This window comes from Schistosoma mansoni, chromosome W (assembly GCF_000237925.1).
Source record: "Schistosoma mansoni strain Puerto Rico chromosome W, complete genome".
Lineage (NCBI taxonomy): Eukaryota > Metazoa > Platyhelminthes > Trematoda > Strigeidida > Schistosomatidae > Schistosoma > Schistosoma mansoni.
The window spans coordinates 52,584,132-52,605,934 of NC_031502.1; the positions used below are offsets into that span (position 1 = coordinate 52,584,132).

Here is a 21,803-nt window from a genome sequence, read left to right on the forward strand (position 1 = left end):
GTCTATCGGTTAAGGGCTTGGGCTCGAGACTGGTAGGTCCTCGGTTCGAAACTCGCGAGAGCGGGTTCGTGGATGCGCACTGCTGAGGAGTTCCATAATAGGACGAAACGGCCGTCCAATGTTTCCAGGTTTTCCATGGTGGTCTAGCTTCAATTGACTCACGCTTTCAACTATGAAAAATACTAAATCTCCACAAAACACCTTCTGATAATTAAATTTCTATGTATCTAATATCTGATTACATAATGCATATATTTCTTCCTATTCATCAAACATCAAATAGGTAGCCTACTATTTCAGATTACTCATCTATTTAACCCCAAATTTTTTGGGCAGAAAAGACTGTTTCCCATAATTTTACAAAAAAAAATAATTCATTTGAGTGAACTTACTTCTATAAATGTTCCCGGTGTTCTTATAATCTCTGTCATCATGATACCTGGAATGAAAAGCAAACTTGAACTGGCCATCATCCAGCCTAATATCACAGACCACTTCGGAAAGTGATATGGTTCAGGTTTGACAGCTCGCATATATGTGAGTTCTTCGTATACAATTACACTGAAGATAAACAGAACCTAAAGTATAAATATCATGGATAAAAATGAGAATCAATTAAAGCAGACAATATGACTGTTGAACTCGAAACCTGAAGAATCTTATCCGTTTGTGTGACTTATTATTATCATTTTACATGACAAATCAGGTGTATCAACTTTATGTATACAAAATACAAATGAAACTGACTCTGTTCTTCATGTAAAAACTATCTGGACAAAACCAGCCAGTAAACAGAGAGTTAGTAAATAAAAGTGTTTTATCAAAAAGAATCACATTCAAATCGGTGGTTTTCTGGTTGACTAAAAATATCACGAAGAATCTGTAACTAATTATGCATTTGAATTGTTGTTGTAACTGACGAACAAGACGTCACTTGAGATACTGTACCTACCAATCATTGTAAGAGTCCAAATAATGCTATCATCGTGTAGGTAGAATGCATTACTGAAAGCAATTTAAAAATGTGGTCAACTTTATACCCTTTGTTCAGAGGACCAAGAATCAAAACAGTAATAGGTTAAAGATCAACAATAGCCAATCAAGACTGATGTCTACAGGACAAGGTATGAGTCATATATAGAGAAATTTAAACACTTCACATCTACCTGGAGTTTATGCTGATGATGTCGTTCAGAAGAACGACGAAAGCTCCACAACCAAACTATTCAGTTCAGAGAACAAAACTCCAACAAAATCATTTACCTTAGCCACAAATCTTCTCCACCATCTCAAAATTTATTGTTATCCTCAACATCATAATCAACTATATAACTGATCTGATCCAACATCTACTTAGACTACTTATTTTAATTATGTAGATTGTCGATCTTGTAACAAATAAAAACCATTAACTTGTCTTTAGTAGAAGTCATTGATATCATATTCTCACTGTTTCCTCATAACAATTAGCATAAAAACATATAAATGCACTAATGAATTTTTAACAAAATGAACAATTTCAACATCAGATTGTTACATGATCTTATCACATTAAAGTCCTTAGTGATATTTTTTTTATTGAACCTTATACACTCTTTGATAATTTTGATTTCGGTTATTACTCTAAAGAAGTTCGTCGGGTGGAACGTCGACAGTATTTATATTTCAATCGTTAAGGTCACTTCAAATATAACTTCTAGACATGAGTATTTGTTAACAAAAAGCATTCATACATATAAGGGTGAAAAGAGTTCGAAAGGTGTATTTCAACACTTACCAATGTAAATAATGGAGTAATAATGCATAGATATATACAACACAACCATTTAAATGAAAAGCCATACATTGATTTCATGTCATTTGCAAATCGTCTCCATCCTAAAAGAAAAAATACATTTTGTAAAATGTTAAGAATGTATTGGTGTTTTGTAATGAAAAACAGTTAGTTTTAGATTTGGTAAAAACAATCAATATTTAAAGAAATAACCATGTACATATTAATCAACGCAAAACAGAATACCGAATATAGGTCAAGTCAAACAATCAGACTGCATGTATAGGTATATTCTACAGTGTTAAATATGTTCATATAGTTCGTAGAATTGAAACTTGACAAAATTTTAAGTTTAAATTGAAGGTATAAATATGAAATATTTATTATATTTCATGGTTGAAATCATGAGTCGATTAAAGCTAGACCACTATGGAAAACCTGGAAACACTAGACGACCGTTTCGTCCTATTGTGTGACTCTTCAGCAGTGCGCATCCATGATCCTGCCTCACGAGATTCGAACCCAGGACCTACCAGTCTATATTTATTAATAATGAAAAATCTGTAAATTGTATAGTAGGGATAAATAGTAATATTCTAAATAACCACAGGTCCGTCAGGTATTTTGTCTTACACTTATGTATCTGAATGAGTTCATCATTGTTGCACGGTGTATATCCGTATAACAGCCGTATTACAAATTATATTATTCATCATACAAATTGTGTAAAATAATGGTACTCGTACTAGCTGAATTACGTCATAAAAAAGTACCCATAAAAAGTGATTCTGGCAATAACTATTACCAAATGCGCACGTGATTTATTCCAAACTTCGGAAAGACGAATTATTCTAATTCCTCAATTTATTCTCTATTCGGAGTTGTCACTCATTCACCCATAACTTTGATGATATTTTATACTTGTGTATATACACTCTTTGATTATTTTGATTTTGATTATTACTCTGAAGAAGTTCGTCGGGTGGAACGTCGACAGTATTTATATTTCAATCGTTAAGGTCACTTCAAATATAACTTCTAGACGAATTATTCTAATTCCTCAATTTATTCTCTATTCGGAGTTGTCACTCATTCACCCATAACTTTGATGATATTTTATACTTGTGTATATCGTAGTATCCATATATCCATTCACTTCCCGTATTTCTTACTTGACGTATAAAAACAGAATCACCTTGTTATTCTCTAAGTCAGTGTATTACATAACTCTAGTGCTTTATACAATTATATTTTACGTTTTTGTCTGGCTTTCAATATAAATATGAACCCTACATACAATTCGTTTACGATGTTTGACAGAATATAAAAGAATTCAAGTAGGATACATATTTCATTAACGTCAATTACAGAGTCAGACAACGGGGACTAAATGTTAACAAATGAAAACTGACAGAGTGATTTAGGGATTTGTAAAGATTGGATTTTCTAAATTTCCGTCAATGTTATTTGGCACATATTTATGTTTCCATTTACGTTTATGGTGAAATTTTAGGATATAATTCATAAAAAAGAAGTTGAACATCTTGTCGTAATTAATCTGGTACCCGTGCTGCTTACACTAGCTAATCAACAATCAATTTGAAAATAGATAAGAACAAGCCATGTGAAGGCTGAAAACGTATATCACTATTGAGATTCACCAATTATACAAATTTATTAGTTTTATCCAAGTCAAAATATGATGCCTTTTAAAATAACTACCAACCAGTTAGACAAAGAATATCCAAGATCATTCCTTAATAGTACTATACATCTGAAACCACCCAAACCTATTGTTATTCTCATATTTTCTGACACATTCTCAGCTGATAACAGCTTTATCTTATAATTGTATTCGTAAGAATAAAAGATATCTGAATTATATAATCGTCAGGTTTTCATTTTGGAAATTTGTTAAGACTATGCCATTGACAAATAACAACACGAAGAGTAGGAAGGGGTAATTTGTTAGGTAAAGGTTTACATATGATTCAGTACGTAATTTGACGATAAACAGAATAGTCGATATATATAATTCATACTAAAGAAAATTACTTCAACATTTTCTATGATAGAAAGTATCGATCTATTTAATAATAAACCATAGAAACACAGTACAAATGATAAAATTCAATTATATAATACAACACCTTTTTATCGTTGACATTTATCATTGTAAACTACTTTAAAATAGATGTTAATGTAAAACAATGTGTCATAACATGAACCAATTATCTGCTATATGGTAATTACTAACCAGGGATGAACATTTATTGTATTACAAAATTATATATGCATGCATACATATATACATGGATATTTTAAGGAACTATTGAAATCAATACAATTGTTGTTTCTGTTATATCCCGAAGAGATTTATGAATGGGAACTTTGAGAGCTATTTATAGACCAATATGATATGTATATTTCCTATTGTAAAATTGTTAAGTAACTTAAGTATTTATATTAATGTTCCTTTTATTATGAACTTTATTTTGACTCATAGACTATTACTGTACGATTTACCATTCTTGAGTTATACCCAGTCTATTAATTACTGTTCCCCCCTATTCACAGCCACATTTAGCCAAATCTTGTACAAATGTGATTTTCCATTTTATTGGTACGATGTGGTCAGTCTGTTTAGTATATAAACTCAGTATGTTTGAAATACAATGATTCCTACCACAGAGGCTGTTATTAGTGTTCTGGACTTAACTGACTGGGCTAGGCAAAAAGCAGGACTGATAAGTACTCAAGACTGCTCATACGGTTTCCAAAAATCATTGCTCTGATCAATAAATTCACTGTATTCTAATTGAAACCATGAGTCAATTGAAGCTAGACCAACATGGAAAACCTGGAAGCACTGAAAAGCCGTTTCGTCCTATTGTGAAACTCCTCAGCAGTGCGCATCCACGATCCCGCCGCGCGAGATTCGGTGTTAATGTCTAACTTAAGCCAATCCACGTTGGATGCCGGCTCAGTGGTCTATCGGTTAAGTGCTCTGGTGCAAAACTGGTAGGTCCTGGGTTCGAATCTCGCGAGGCGGGATCGTGGATGCGCACTGTTGAGGAGTCCCATAATAGGACGAAATGGCCTTCCAGTGCTTCCAGTCTTTGCATGGTGGTCTAGCTTCAATCGACTCATGATCTCAACTATAAAAATACTGAAATGCCCACAAAATCCCCTTCCGATTGTATTCTAATTGACGGCATCGTCATGTCATATATTAAACAGGGCACGTACAAGCAATCAATATAACAGTTTCATATTCAAGCAATGCAAATACATTTACAATGCATTAATCATGACAAACTTCAAAAAAAAGCTAAATAGTAATAAATTTAATTCAGCAAAATTTTTTTCCCTTATTTCAAATCTTACCATAGATATAACCAATCACGATACATTCCAAAAATGTTACACATAATATGATACGACTACCCGAATAATAATCAAATAATTGAAATATGTACATACCGCCCTATACAAAACAAAAAAAAAGAAGCCATTGGAATAAACAGATAGATAGATAGATAGATAGATAGATAGAATACAATGAATGATCATGGAAAAATAGGTCTTTTACAAGAAAGATGAATTGAACAGAAGTAATTCATCATACGTTTGAAGTTTTTTATATACTGAGAAAAGTGGTTTACTTGTAAAAATAGAAAAAAAGACTTTTTTCTTATTGATTTGTTCGCTTGTTGTAAATATAGAAGAAATGAAATAAGATTAATGTACACTAACATTATTCTAACTACCCTATGTGTTGCCATTTAAGTTAACTTTTAGATTAGACTACATCTAACCTATTGGAATGTATATAGTTTTCCTTTACATATTTTCATAGTTTATATCATGGAATGATCTTAGTTAGATAATAATTGAAAACCAATGAAGTACTGAAAAGCTGTTTCTTACTAATATGTGAATTTTGAATAGTCAGTAGTTACAATCTCTTTGAGAATCGAACTTAGGACTTTTCATCTCGTGATGATTGCATAATATTTTTTTTAAAAAAAACCTAAAGAATTCAGTTGGTGAAAATGAAAATTGAACTAGGATACTACTGGGTCATTATTATTTGGTAGACATTGAATGATTAATAAATAAATTCTTCATAAATTATTGTTCTATTGTTTTTAGTTGAGGTAAACTTGCAATCAAATATTATGTTCACTGTTGTGCTATGAAGATAACTTTGGCACAGTATAGCTTATTCATATGTAAAGTTCTAGGTTATTTGTAACATATGTTAAACTTTTTATTAAGTCAGTAGTGGGATTTCTGTATGAATATCAGCTTGTATATGAAAAAATGTTGTTTGTATTAAAACCTTAAGAGTAGTTGTTCTACATTTAAGTGTACATTTTAACTAAGAAGAGATAAACTACGTCTGCCTAATGATAAACTGTTATATCTCGAACTTAGATCCTTAGTATGTTGCGTAATACTTGAGCACTCGAACTCTAGAACCTTCTCAAGTCGCGAAGTGAGAAGACAGAAGACTAGTAAGTAGGAATGTTATTCCAAACAGTGTCAAATATAGTACAAAAATCTCATGTATTTATAGTTTTTGGCTGAAAGTAAATCATCATTTCGGACAGCCAATAGGCACATAGGGAGGTCCTTCTTATTCATCCAATAAGGAAGCTACACGTCGACATTTTAGAATGTTCCCCTAGCGGTGATCGGATGGAATGTATTCGGCTCTTTCTAGGCTTCTTGAGGCTTCCTTGAGTTTGCTAACAAGTCATCCTTACATAAACTAACTTTTTCTAACTGCTTTTTTTACTGATTCTAAAAGTTTATCATTCATCGACCTGAAAGTTACTTAAATTGTAATAAAACTGAGTTTCCGGTGAACACTTTAACTTAAATTTTTGTTCATGTAACTGAGAAACATAGTTGGTTTGTTCATGTATTTGAACTTAAGTTGGTAGAAGGTAATCTCCAGGAAGATTCGGACTTATATTTGATGCTACTAACTACTCATGACCATGAAATATTTGTAATTTTGAGGGAACCAATATACTACGTGAGATATTAACCCGTGTCATCAATTGTAAAAGTCAAAGGCATTGACACTGAATTATTAAGGCAGTGGCTGACCGCCTGTGAGGCTGATATGTTCATATCGATTGATAAAAGAACAACAACCAATGTTATACTTGTGTAACTGTTGGAGCTAACCAAACTCTTTCCATTGGTTAGCTATATGGTATTGAGTGTAGATAACCCAAGACAGTATAAATAGTATTTGATGTTAGACTATCGGGAATAATAGAAGAGAAGCCATGAACCAAGGTTTTGGAATATCTGTAACTTGATTCCTTACTGATATGCGCCAAATTTTACAGTAAAATTGACAACTGGATATACCTGCATCCCAAAGTTGATGTCCCCTCAACTCTGGGATGCTGAAGAGTCCCAAATAAAACGAAACGCTCGTCCTGCATTCCACTATTAGCCAACATCCATCTCTGCTCATGAAAATAATCGTGGAAATCATTAGTTGATCAGCTAGCTATTCAGTGTATCATTTCTTTTTAATATCAATACGCCCATGTTTATATGGGGTATAAACTTGTTGTGAATGATTTAAAACTAACACAACTTTTTACATGTATGAAATACACAATATTGATATAAAACTCTTTCTTCCGTAATTCAGATATAAGTATGTGTTATGAAAAAACAAACTGACATTAACCAAGTGACATATAAGAAAAAGGAATCTTTTTTTTTCAGAACAAAATTCATATGTATACAATGTTTCTCATTTGTTTTTAGTAATATTGTAGTGTATACTATATTTGGTTGTTGCCAAATATATTCTCGTTCACTACAATACTACTAACATATATTATCGCCAATATACTATCGATACAAATAAATTACAGATTATTCAATTGAGATATTATATATAATCAATAAACCTGCATAGTTCAAATATTTTACAAAAGGTCTGCAAATATTAAAGTTGTCTGTGTATTATTATTATGGATGACTTAAGAAAAATACTTTATTTAAGTAAAAAGAGGATATAATCAGAAGGGGTTTTTGTGGAGATTTCATTATTTTTCAAAGTTGAAATCATGAGTCAATTGAAGCTAGACAGCCATGGAAGACCTGGAAGCACTGGATGGCCGTTTCGTCCTATTATGGGATTCCTCAGCAGTGTGCATCCACGATTTCGCGCGCGTGACTGGTAGGTACTGGGTTCGAATCTCTTGAGGCGTGATCGTGGATCCGCACTAATGATGAGTCCCACAGTAGGACGAAAAGGCCGTCGAGTGCTTGCAGGTTTTTCACAGTCGTCTAGTTTCAATTGACTCATAATTTAAACTATGAAAATAATGAAATCTCCACGAAACCTCTTCTGATAATAATCATATGCTCACTAGTGACTGTCTTCAAGATATATGTCCTGGAGTTCTAGTGAGAAGCAGTAACCAGTGGAGTTCAACCAGGTCTGTTGTGAGATATCAACTCACTGAAGACATTGGTGAAACGGTTGCTCAACTTCGTGGATTGGTTGAAGTTAGACATTAACACCGTTGGATGCCGGCCGGCTCAGTGGTCTATCGGTTAAGGGCTCTGGCTCGAGACTGGTAGGTCCTGGGTTTGAATCACGCGAATGCGGGATCGTGAATGAGCACTGCTGAGGAGTCCCATAATAGGACGAAACGACCGTCCAGTGCTTGCAGGTTTTCGATGGTGGTCTAGCTTCAATCGACTCATGATTTGAACTTTGAAAAATAAAAAGAGATTAGTTTGAAGATAGTTAACATCTTAGAATGGTATTTGATAGACATTTGTTGAAATCTAGAGAAGACTAGACAATTGCTTAAGCTTTACTTGATCTTTCAACATTAGATGCACTGACAATATTATGAGTTACGCTTAGACTATTAAGTTTGAATTCATTATTTCTCAAATCTAAATGCAATCAATCGTTAATATTGCATCATCATCACCATCATCATCGTCATTATCAAATACCTCCGCTGACGAATTTCTTATTCCTTGTCAGATTGAACTTCACTAATTATAACTTCCTAGTTAAAAGCTTATAAAAGGTAAATAAACGTTTTTCTATCCATCCTTTAATGAACTTAAGTCATACTAATGGAACTTATTCGCTATTTTAATCAGAACAAAATTTCCATTGTAATAAATCCATCATCATTTTATTTCAAAGGATTTTAATCAACCTTAATGGCTTGGAATCATTGGAACGAATGTTATGGATTGTTTTTGTTAGAAGAATAAAAAAACGATAATAAATAGGAAAATATAATGGTCAATGTAAACCACCATTGAATCAATTAATTAATTTCATACAATTGATTCCTTTTATGAATTTGAATAAAGCCAGGATAAACATTGATGCAGAAAAATATGAATTCATGATATTTCGTGGTTTGTCATCAGCTGCTTACAACCATATATGTATTGAAAGTTACCAATGAAGTAAGATATAATGTGAAACAATTGACATAGATGAACGAAATGAATTAGAATTACAAAGGCTACAAAGGCTTCGATCTCGTGCATGAACGCTTAACCACTGGACCACTGAGTCGTTATCCAACGGTGTTTATGTTTAACTTCAACCATTTAACAATATTGTGCGACCGTTCACCATTGTCTTCACCGAGTAACTGCCTCACAACATACATGGTTGAACTCCACTGGTCATATATATATATATATATATATATATATATATATATATATGTTCAAGAACAGGCTGGAGGACATATGGAGTTGGAATCAGAAACATAAGAGGTGAGTGATGCATCGATCAAATGAGGTTCATAGAAAGATAAAATTGATTGTATGATAGTTTTAAGGTTATGAAGGGTTTACATATGGTTACTGGAATGAAAGATTGACAAGATGGGTTACGTAGTAATTGAAATAAGATTTGAAGAGTTTGTGTGAGTTGACAGAATTGATTGAATAAAAACATAGGAGCGAAGAGATGGTTTTGGTGTATATAAATAAGACCACATTACAAAACTCCATCAAAATCATCCACCTGAGTTACGAATCTTCTCCACCATCTCAAAATTATATACATTCTTACTAAATGCTTTGGACTATTCGACAAAGTTGAAACATGAATTTCTAAACATTTCAAAACTTAGCACAAACCTACTTTAACAGAATGATTAAATACGTATAGATATAGCTGTAAAATTACTTACATTAGTCACCATAAATAACCCAATACCATAAGATAGAATACATGTGGCTGCAACAAAACTAACTCGATACCATGGATTTAATATCACTTGAGGTAAGTAATCAGAGATTGCAGCAACAAAACCTTCAACTCCACCAAACTAAAATATTTAACATGAAAATAAAGACATAAAAAAAGCAACTCAATAATTTATTACAAGAGTCATAAAAATGTAATCTCAGCACACAAAAAAATGAACCATTAATGAAGGATTATTTTATAAAATACCAAAATGAATCATATACATGTAAACACGTCTGTAAAAGCTATAATGCAAATCTTATTCTTGGAAAAGTGATTCTTCAGGAATTCAAAAGTGGACTTTCTTCATAACCTTAGGCATTAAAATTTATAGTAGTCAGTGGAAAAAACACAGATCTATTAACAATACAGTATTTGACCTTTCGTCTTTTTTTTTATCTAGTCATGTTATTTCATTGAAGCTAATTTTAAAGGAAAGATACTTTAGCAAACATGCAAACTAAGATCAGAGATATTAAATAGAAATAATATATTTGTAAAATCTCAGTGAATGAATTTGAAGGAAATTCAACGTTTCGCCTGGCATTCGTTCATCAAAACATTTGAAAATATAAACATTTATTTACTGATTATTTTCTCGGATACGGGAAGATACTCCAGTTTGGTGAAAGGAAAGCAGTTAGGAGTTCTATACTTAAACACCTAATCGACTGTAATCATTCTACAGATCGACAATCTGATTTTAAGGTTGTTCGTATGATTCATTCAAATCTACCTAGATTTCTTCGTATTCAACTCCTAAAAATAGCTGAAGCTCTTACCATCCATGAGCTCAAACGAGAACTATGCTTACAAAAGAAGTACGTCTTATCGTTATCGTTACCATGACCTTAATATTATTATTATCATTCTATTATTATTATTTTATTATTATTACTGAATTCCCCTTTTCATAGTTGAAAGCGTGTCATATATTCTCATTATTTTATTCATGAATACTCATCATATCACCTTTTTATTTTTGCACCTCTATGACCTTTAATGACCTTTTGTTTTTGTAACAAAAAAACATTTTAATCATTATAGTTATCTTATTAAATTCACTAAATCTATTGTTATGACTCGTATTACGTAATCTGGTATTATCACCTTTCCATTACGTCATCTTGGTTATTCGTGTTCACATTTCCTCACGGAATTAGTACTTTACCAAAAAACATTTTCATATATATACGTTTGTACAGCGTGATAAGAAATTCGTTGAAAAGAGATCCCTTCTCTGAACATCGTGGGAATGATATGTCAGAAATGTATTCAATGTTTAATTATTCTGTCAGTTATAATGGCATGGATTTTATCATAATCATTGATATAACTTGATAATAGTGATAAATAATGTAAACAATTTAATTCATTAATGTTTTATTTAGTTCAAAAAATAAACAAAAAAAACAAATTCACTAACCATACTATCAATTCCCAATAGGATAATCATAATAAAAAAGCAAAATGACCAAATAGGACTACCAGGCATTGTTCCTAATGCTTTTGGATAAATAATAAATGCTAAACCTGGTCCTGATTCTGCAATTAAATGTATTGGAACATTAGATATATAAGACATATTGCCAAGTGTTGCAAAAATAACAAAACCAGCCAATAAACTGGTAAATGTATTTGCACCAGCGAATAAAAGACAATCTCTGAAATGTTAGCCGAAAAAAAAAACATGAAACAATGAAATGAAATCGTTACAATACAGAATTGTTCATTATTCTAAATCAAAATGTATTTCATACATTTTTCATTTATCGATTACGAGTAGGAAATATGATTTATTTCTGAAACGACACTATTATGGGAAGATTCAAACAAACAATACCAAGTGAATTTAAACTTTATCCCATTGCACAAGTAAGTGGCTATCAGGACTCAATAGCTGAGTGGATAACGTGATGGCGTTTGAATTGAAAGGTACTGGGTTCGACTCCCAGAGTGAACATCAACTATGAGATGCAGGTATATCCAGCTGACGAGTCCCAAATAGGACGAAACGCGCATCCTGGATTCTACTACTAGCCACTAGCCATCTTTGCTTATGATACCATTATACTTTTGTTTGATTTATGATTACGTTATGAAAGCGACTATTTACATGATATAATGAGCATAAATATTAGACTGTATGGTTGGATTCTATCTAATTCACTATAAAGTAAGTAATTCACATAATTGATATTGCTCAATCGTTTATGACATCGAATTACGATATTTTTATGTTTATGTTTTGTATATATAACCATGCTACTTTATTGAATTAAGAATCTGTTTTTCTAGCTGGTGAACTGGCCTTACACATTGGTTTATTCAGAGGTTTGAGTTAATGATCCTGTCTCACAAACGGCCAACACTTTACTTAATCATATTGTTGTATTTATCCATCAATCTGCATTCAGTTCATACGTTTTAATAGTGTAAAATTTCAACATCATTCACCAATATTTCTTACTTAGAACAATGAATGTTTAAGATCTAGCGTGATAGTTTAGCATGAAGAATAACTCAGTTTGTATTTATTCTATTACAAATATGAACTTGGGGAAATTCAATTCATTAAGACTTTTTAAAATGTTTTACAAAGACCAATGAAACCATTCAAAATGTCAATTGAAGCTAGACCACCATGGAAAACCTGAAAGCACTGGACGGCCGTTTCGTCCTGGGTTCGAATCTTGCGAGGCGGGATCGTGGGTGCGCACTGCTGAGGAGTCCCATAATACGACGAAATGGCCATCGAGTGCTTGCTGTTTTTCCATGGTTGTCTAGCTTCAATTGACTCATGATTTAAACTATGAAAATACTGAAATCTCCACGAAACCTCTTCTGATAATAATCATATGCTCACTAGTGACTGTCTTCAAGATATATGTCCTGGAGTTCTAGTGAGAAGCAGTAACCAGTGGAGTTCAACCAGGTCTGTTGTGAGATAACAACTCACTGAAGACAATTGGTGAACGGTTGCTCAAACTTCGTGGATTAGTTGAAGTTAGACATTAACACCGTTGGATGCCGGCCGGCTCAGTGGTCTAGAGGTTAAATGCTCGCGTGCCAGACTGATAGGTCCTGAGTTTGAATCTCGCGAGGCCGGATCGTGGATGCACGCTTCTGATGAGTCCCACAATAGGACGAAAGGTACATCGAGCGCTTGCAGGTTTTCCATGGTGGTTTAGCTTTAATTTACTGATGATTTCAACTATAAAAATACTGAAATCTCCACAAAACCCCTTCTGATCATTCGAAATGTCATGTGATACAAAAGTAATTTTGAGCTTACATTTTTAACGATTAATTTAAAAAAATAACTGTAATCTTTAACTTTTTGATGATCTATTTGATTCTTTGAGAATATTTGCTTATTTTACTTTATTTAGTCTATTTAGTTTTCAGTGTTAAGTAACCTATTTCCTGGTTTCGTTATTATAATTGGCGATTTGTCATTCTTTACATAAACAGTTTTGTTCTTAATCTTGATGAGAACAGTTTTTATCATAATCTTTATGGTATACTTGTGGGCAGCTGAAGAACAGTCGATGTTTATAATGTGTAATATAATAAGAATTAAACACTAGTTAGCTCCGTATTGAAACCTTAAAATACTCTCAATACGAGTTTAATTAAATGAACAGGAACAATATAAACAGGCCATTATCAGCTCAAATAATCTTTCCTTATTTAAGCGATTTTATTGGATTATAAACTATCCTTTAAAAACTCAACTTTTTAATTGACAGATTTAAAACATGTACAGTTAAATTTACATTTTGTATCTTGTCGTCCCATGACTACTCGGTTTTATGTACTAAATGTAGAACTGACTATAAAGTTAAACAAGTGTTGTGATAAGTAAAAAGTTAAGTAGTGAAAGGAAATGAAGGGTAATTTGATTTCTCCGGACACTTTTTTTATGAATGAAATTCTAATAGTAGTATTTCTTTTCAAAGTAAACTGACCCAAGATAGTAATATAAGGTCCCAGTGGAATTCGTTAAATTTATCGCCCACCTTTTGTTAAAGATACGTATTATTCAAGGTAGAACTGATGATGTGTTCCATACAAAGACATAATAGCTATCTAGAGCTTTCTTAGTTTTCCTGATTACCCCAACGTATGTCGATTCATAACGAAAACTACTTTGAAAAATTACAATTTACCAATGATGATCTGAATTTTCGAATTAACCTCGTATGTCAATCTTTTTATTTTGATCCGTATAATATGAAAATATCTACCAACCAAAAAATACTAGTTAAAAAGAACCCAGAACACTTCCACAAAACTAAAAGGATTAACAGTAATGTACATTTATATTGAACACACCTACCTAACTGAATTATGATGATAACGATTATAACTTCCCAATGCAGTCAAAGCTCCCAAGCCAATGGCATAACTGAAAAAAATTTGCGTTCCAGCATCTGACCAAACCTATAAAAGAATGAAAATGAAATTATTTTTACAAAGATCATTTACTACGCTTTCTGTAAAATAAAATTTTCTTGATTCGTATTCAGAAGTCACAATAATAAATCATACATTCTACTTATCAGATACTAAGTATACTGATATTAGCTAGATGAAAATCATGTAAACAAATGATGATTTAAGAATTGATGAAAGTAACTGTCAAATAATTGAAGTTATCTAAAGAGAAACTCTGTTTCTCGCCTAGTTTTCATGAAAGTAAGTTTTCACCAACAATTTGTGCTGATAAACTTGATGGATTCAAACCTCCTTCATCTTAGTATACAATCCGAGATGTTGCCATGTACCGATTCAGAAAGCAACTGACCTTCTGTATGACCAAGATATTTACACTTGCTGATTACTAAGTAAAGATCATGGGGTTGGAGATAGTCAATAGAATAAGTTGAGATATTTATTTATTTATTTAGACACATAAATATTGGTACAAGGAAGCACCAGATACATGTGCGCCACACAAATCTCATTTGTTTTGTGTGAGGGCTATGATACTGCCCAGGTGCCCAAACTCAAGTAGATGGTTTTCTTAGGGGATCACACCCGGAGCCTTTGACCTAATGGTCTGATCCGCAAGGCAGTGGAGCATCGTGAGGAGATGCAGTCCCATGGTAACCGGTGACCAACGATTGGTTCATACGCCATTTGTTTCTTCAGGATACTGGAGCCCATGTACACTATTGGTTTGGAATCGGGGTTTTCCAACTCCCCTAGGTGGACTCGTCGTGTCCACCAACCCGGTTAAAGCGCCGGACATTTACTTTTCGTCCTCTCAATTTCATGAACAACAGTAATGTCACGAGAACGTAGTGAGTAGGACTTCCCTGGAAGAGGCTATATACTTGTGGCCATGTGAGAGTATTTGGAGAGGGAGAGCGTGCTCTCCTCTCTCTCTGCCGTACCAGGGCATTTGGGAGCTCATAATTCAAAGCAATTAATAAAATGAACAGAAAGCTTGTTATTTAAAGAACAGTGTTTCTTTCTTCTATTTTAGGATTGCTTATTTATAAAGATCATTCTGCTCTTCAAATAAATTTTCATTTGACCTTTTGTAGAATTTGCTTTTGAAATGATCAATAAACATAGAAAAAAAGCTAAACAACAAAGCAGACAAACATAGTTTACATAAGGAATCTACATTAGCCACAGAATTAATTGAAAACGAGTTGTTTTAAAACAGTTATTTTGTCTTAGTCTAGTACTCCTCTCTAGAATGTATCCATGTTACAATACAAGTTCGATAAGAATTAAAACAAGGAATACTTCATTTGATTTCAAATTGTGTAGACTCTTAAACAATAAATATCATTATTTTCAATTCATGAATAGATTAGTAGATAATTAATAATGAAACAGATTAGTAAATAGGGCATGTACTACTTTCAAACATGTTTATTGATGTGTTCATACTAAAGTAAGGTTGACCTATTTGAAATCATTAACACAGTATATATGAGCAAATCGAAACTTACATGAATATAGAATAAAAATTATGTGTGAGGAACAGAATAAACAATAAATCGAATAAACATTGATGTTATTTAACTGACATTAGGTTGGAAGAGTAAAATTATAACCCGTGAGTAGACTGTATAGTGTTAAACGTTTCTATTTCAAAATGTTAAATAATTCGATCATAGTAGTAAATAAAGAATACACATAGTTGAAAACGTGAGTCAATTGAAGCTAGACCACCATGGAAAACCTGCAAGCACTCGATGGCCGTTTCGTCCTGTTGTGGGACTCCTCAGCAGTGTGTATTCACGACCTCGCCTCTCGAGATTCGAACCCAAGACTTACCAGTCTTGCGCCAGAGCACTTAACCAATAGACCACTGAGCCAGCATCCGATGGTGTTTATGTCTAACTCCAACCAATCCACGAAGTTGAGCAACCGTGCTTCCAGGTTTTCTCTGGTGGTCTAGCTTCAGTTGACTCACGCTTTCAACCATGAAAATAATGAATCTCCACAAAAACCCCTTCTGATAATAAGAATACACATAGGTTGATGTATCACATATTATTAACAAATCATCCTCATAAAAGATTTTCCTCTGTAATGTTATCAATTTTAATCAGTATATATATATGGGAATCTGAAAATACTCATATTGTAGTGAACAGAACACGAGTGGGGACAATCAAATGTATTTTAGCACAACATTACAGAATATCTCATTAAAATATGAGAACCATATAGTAAATAGTTAATTTGCAAAATAACAATCGTCTCAATTTGACTGTTCCTTCTGCAAATATCCGTCTATAGTCTCCGATTATAATTGTTCATGCATTTTTGTACCAATTGCGTGCCGTTCCTGTTCTCTCTTTATCGATCTTCTACTGAAGTACATTCAATGCCCGACCATCACCATATACTACATATGTGGATATCAGTAACCCACACCACAATATATGAAAACTAGTTACAGACTGAAGAATAATGAAAATTGAATGAAATCATCAATGAAGTTTAGACATGAAGAAAAATCTTTCGAATAGATACATCTAGCGGCTTCTATAAATGTATATCCTTTTAGTCCAGCTTCAATATACTTTTCAATAAAAAAGAATTTATTATATACAAATAATGTATTGTTGTATTCTCCATGTATAGTTTTTAAAAAGTTTTATTCCCATATATGTAGTATTACATATATTTATCCTAAAGTATATGATCATAAAGGTTAATGTAATATTTAAAATTTTTTTTAGTCTAGTAACTATCTCAGGTGACAGTCTAAGATTAATATCTGATATAAGATTTAAATATATTTCTAAATTGTCCTTTTAAGTGTCAAGCCGAATAGTGTCCCGAAATGCTTTTCTGAGATGTATTTCTAAATATTATGCGACCGTCAAATATGATATTAAAGATATTTCATTATGTTTGTTGGTCAAACAATTTGTTTAAAAAAATTTTCAAGGTTGAACATAAAGTTTTACAAGGTCAAAATCTTATCTCTAACATTGTATTTGATGTATTTTTTTCGTTGTTGTTGAAAATATATATGACCTAATTTATATTATTCTACATATTACGTAATTTCTGATTTGTAATCCCATTGTTCTATCTCACCCTCATGTCAACTATATATATTCTGATAATTTATCTTACGATTTTATTTCACCTATAAACTGATTTAAGTTAACACTACATATTAGTCAGTTCCAACATTAACAATTTCATTTTATTTTATATCACAAACAACACTCCTTGATTCACATGTTACAGTTTCTAAAATGATGTACTCTGTCTTAAACCTGGTCAATTTTATGGATTATTAACTTGGATTTATAATTGTAGAACCTGATGAGAAATTATTGAAAAGAATATTCTTCGTTCATATAATTGTGTTTTGAAAATATTCTACATACATTTTGTTTTGTTTCATTATTTACACAAACGAATCATATCAAGTTTGTTAAAATTCACCCACATATAATGAAAAAAAAATATGACATACTTAAAAACTATATAACTAATATGTAATATCAGAAGGGATTTTGTGGATATTATAGTAATTTCAATAGTTAAGATCATGAGTCAATTGAAGCTAGACCATCATGGAAAACCTGAAAGCACTGGACGACCGTTTCGTCCTATTGTGGGACTCCTCATCAGTGCACATCCATGAAATGGCCGTCCCATACTTTTAGGTTTTCCATGGTGGTCTACCTTCAATTGACTCATGATCTCAACTAATGAAGTTAATATGTAATAGTTGATTGGAATTTCATTCAAATACAATAGAATTTAAGTTGATTGTTACTTTTTTAAAGTAGATTTAAATACTTATTAACTGTATTTAATTTTACTAGCCTAAATAATATGTCTATACAAAAACTTATCTATAGAATGTGAAATAAATATCATTTTGTAGGAAGACTGTTTATGCTATGAATTTGATTTTAACACTTTCTTTTATTCAATATTCAATAACTTTGGATATTATCAGTATACTATTAATTTCTTATTCAAACTATGAAATATTCTATGAAAAAGACAATAATAGACTAAATATAACTTTACAAAATAACCAGGACTGATATGTATTTTATAAAACAATGTGCATTAAACCTTATTAAATATTGTGCTGTGTACATACATTCACAGAGTGATGCTTTGGTTTGACTGATTTGAGTAGTTTGAACTTAACTGGAGTTCACTTTAATCTTAGACTGCATTTGTCATTTTTTACATATAAAATTTAGTTTCAATTCAGATAATACTTTAACTTATAAATCAGAATACAGAATACCTAAACAATTTTGATTAGATTCTAGACCATTTTATTTAAGCTATATTCTATACAGGCTTCCCAAAACTTTTTGACTTGTATTCTTTTTATTTTAAAACATACACTAATCATTTGGTGTCATAAGAAGACGAAGATTCTCGAAACTATGTGATATATTAGCGCAATACATTTCGAACAATCTGATCACACATATACTTGTTAAGAACATCTTCATATATATACGATTGTACAGCTTTTGATGTTGGTTTGTTCTCTGAGCTGGATGGTTTGGTCGTGGAGCTTTCATCATCAGCACAAACTTCGGGTAGAAGTGCAGCTTGATAATAAATTTGTTGAAAAGAGATCCCTTCGCTGAACTTCGTGTTTTAATTTATATATAAAAATAAAAGGTTAACTAGACTAGAAATGAGGGGAGAGTTAAGAGTAGACAAGGATAATAATAAGAAGAAGAAGAATGTGAAAACGATTTGAAACATAATCACTCTGGATAATAAGCTAATATTACCACGGTAAGTTTAAGGTGTGAGCTAACTGTTTTTGAATACACAAAGAAGGTTTGAATTTTCGTATGACTAAGGCTTCAATAAACCTTAGTATACTCCCTTTTACACTTTTATACAACACCATACAAAAATTCAAACCCCCTCTCACCCCCCATTTCCAATCTAATTGACCTCTGATTTTTATATATAAATGATCCTAGCAGGTATGTGTGATCAGATTGTTCGAAATGTATTGCGCTAATAAGCTAATCATTTAGTTATTTTTTTCATGTCCAAAAATATATTATTCTTGGTTGTTGTCTTCACCAAATTTAAAACAAATCAGTAGTATAGATGTAACATTATCTATCGATTCAAATTTTTCTAAAAAAAAACAAATAAATTTTCCTTCTATGTTTGATTTAGTTACAATGTCATTTATCCATCATTAACTTTTTTTAAAAGTACAATTCATAGCAACACATGTTGATGATATAATCATAGTGACAATAACTAATACCTCAAACAAATCAATAGATTGTAACAAAAAGTAATATAGAAAGTGTTTTTTTTTACTGTCAAAAACTAGAAATACAATTCACTTGGCATTGTTTGTTTGAATCTTCCCATTGATGTTTAGGATTGCAACTGATCAGTCTCTTAGTGGCCATATAAGCATACTGTGTATATTGCCTCAATATAACCTTAATTCTCGTCTTATATTTTAAAAGAATAAAAAAAAACTTCGAAAATATCTTCAATGATTTATATCACTTATCTATTTAAAGATGATATTCAAAAGAAGAAGAAGAGGCAGAAGAAGAAGAAAAGAGTTGAAAGAACAACAACCATTTGTTCCCTTATATAGGTCATGAATAATGAATAATTAAATTTAATCTAATTCATTAATAGATAATTTATTATATCTAATTACATAACAATCTAAAATATTAAAAAAACTTGATATATTTTCTTAATTATTTAACTATAACTTACTTTTTATACTTTCTTAAAAGGAAAATAAAGTCAAATGGTCAACCTTAGATAATATCTATCTATCTATAAGATGTATTCTATCATTATCAAGTTATAGAAAATTAATTAATCAATAATGAAGAGTTCAATCTCATGAATAATATCTTTGAATTGTTAAATTATTTATTATTATAGTTCAATATTCAGTGAATGATTACATTGATCAACATTTTTTTTATCATTTATTAAGATTATGAATAATGATTTCATAATTTTATCAGAAAGAGAGGTTTTGTGAAGATTGTAATAATTTACTAGTTGAATTCATGAGTTGATTAAATCTAAACTATAATGGTCTATCGGTTAAGTGCTCTGGTGCGAAACTGGTAGGTCCTGGGTTCGAATCTCGCGAGGCGAGATCGTGAATGTGCAATGCTGAGTCCCATAATAGGACGACACGGTCGTTGAGTGCTTGCAGGTTTTCCATGGTGGTTTAGCTTCAATTGACTCATGCTTTCAACTATAATGGAAAACTTGTATGGGATTCCTTCACGATCTTGCGAACTACTGAAGAGTTCAATAATAGAATGAAATGGCCGTCCAGTGCTTCTAAGTTTTACGTGATGGCTTAGCTTTAATCAACTCATGAATTCAATTATTAAAAATGTTTCCTTTCTTATATATATAATTTCAATTTAGTTGAAATAATAAAAAAGAAATTTTAATTTGGGTAAAATATCTTACTATTATTATTAGCTTTATACAATATTATATTTTTGGTATAATATAGAATTCTCAACACAAGTTATTTCAACAGGTTTCTGTTTCTTACTCCTTCGTCGATCCTGACAATAAATATTGAGTGATCACCAGTTAGAAGTTAGCAGTACAGTCAATCGACATCTGAGTAATGTACATTCTTTTCTCTGTATATTGCCAGCAACCACGATATCTCTGATTAGGCCTTCTGTAACCTTCACAGCGAAAGGTTGTACACTTTTCAGAAACGCACTTGAATAGGTTATGCGATTAATAGTCATAATGATGTATTAAAACAAACAAAATTAGATAATTTGTTGAAATATCTAGATGACAGGAACAGGTAGCCCAGATGTTTAAGCAGGCCATCTTGTCAACACGAAAAAGCTAACATTTTAAATTCATTGTCTATCAAGAGAAATTTAATCTGAATACGATTAAGTACTTGTATTTAAACTATTGTTTATATTTTTTAATGGATCCAAATAAATTTGATATGAGTCCTGAAACTTCTTTTTTAGGTCTTTGGTAATACTGTAAACTTCTTCAGTTACATGAACTAAATGGTTGTTTACATGTTATTTCCAAGAAAAGAAATATTTACATATTGGTCCATAAAATACATACTTTTGAAAAAAATATGACCAAAAATGTTTGCATATTCTACAAATTGTTTAAATAAAGGTATTGTTCTGGATAACTCAGACCATATAAGAGCATATTATTATATAATCAATAATGGATTCATAAGTATAACAAGAAAAATGT

The 21,803-nt window shown here is 31.7% G+C and overlaps 1 protein-coding gene across 1 annotated transcript in view; it reads right to left on the reverse strand.

Annotated features, from left to right (window-relative positions):
- The window catches only part of Smp_143800 (putative sodium/chloride dependent neurotransmitter transporter), a gene marked incomplete at both ends in the record, with an annotated part of 70,029 nt that overhangs the window by 31,175 nt on the left and 17,051 nt on the right, over positions 1-21,803 (reverse strand). The window contains 4 exons of the mRNA XM_018790115.1: positions 393-578; positions 10,000-10,137; positions 11,485-11,722; positions 14,401-14,504. Coding sequence (XP_018655491.1) covers positions 393-578; positions 10,000-10,137; positions 11,485-11,722; positions 14,401-14,504 — 666 coding nt within the window. The remainder of the gene's footprint in view (positions 1-392; positions 579-9,999; positions 10,138-11,484; positions 11,723-14,400; positions 14,505-21,803) is intronic.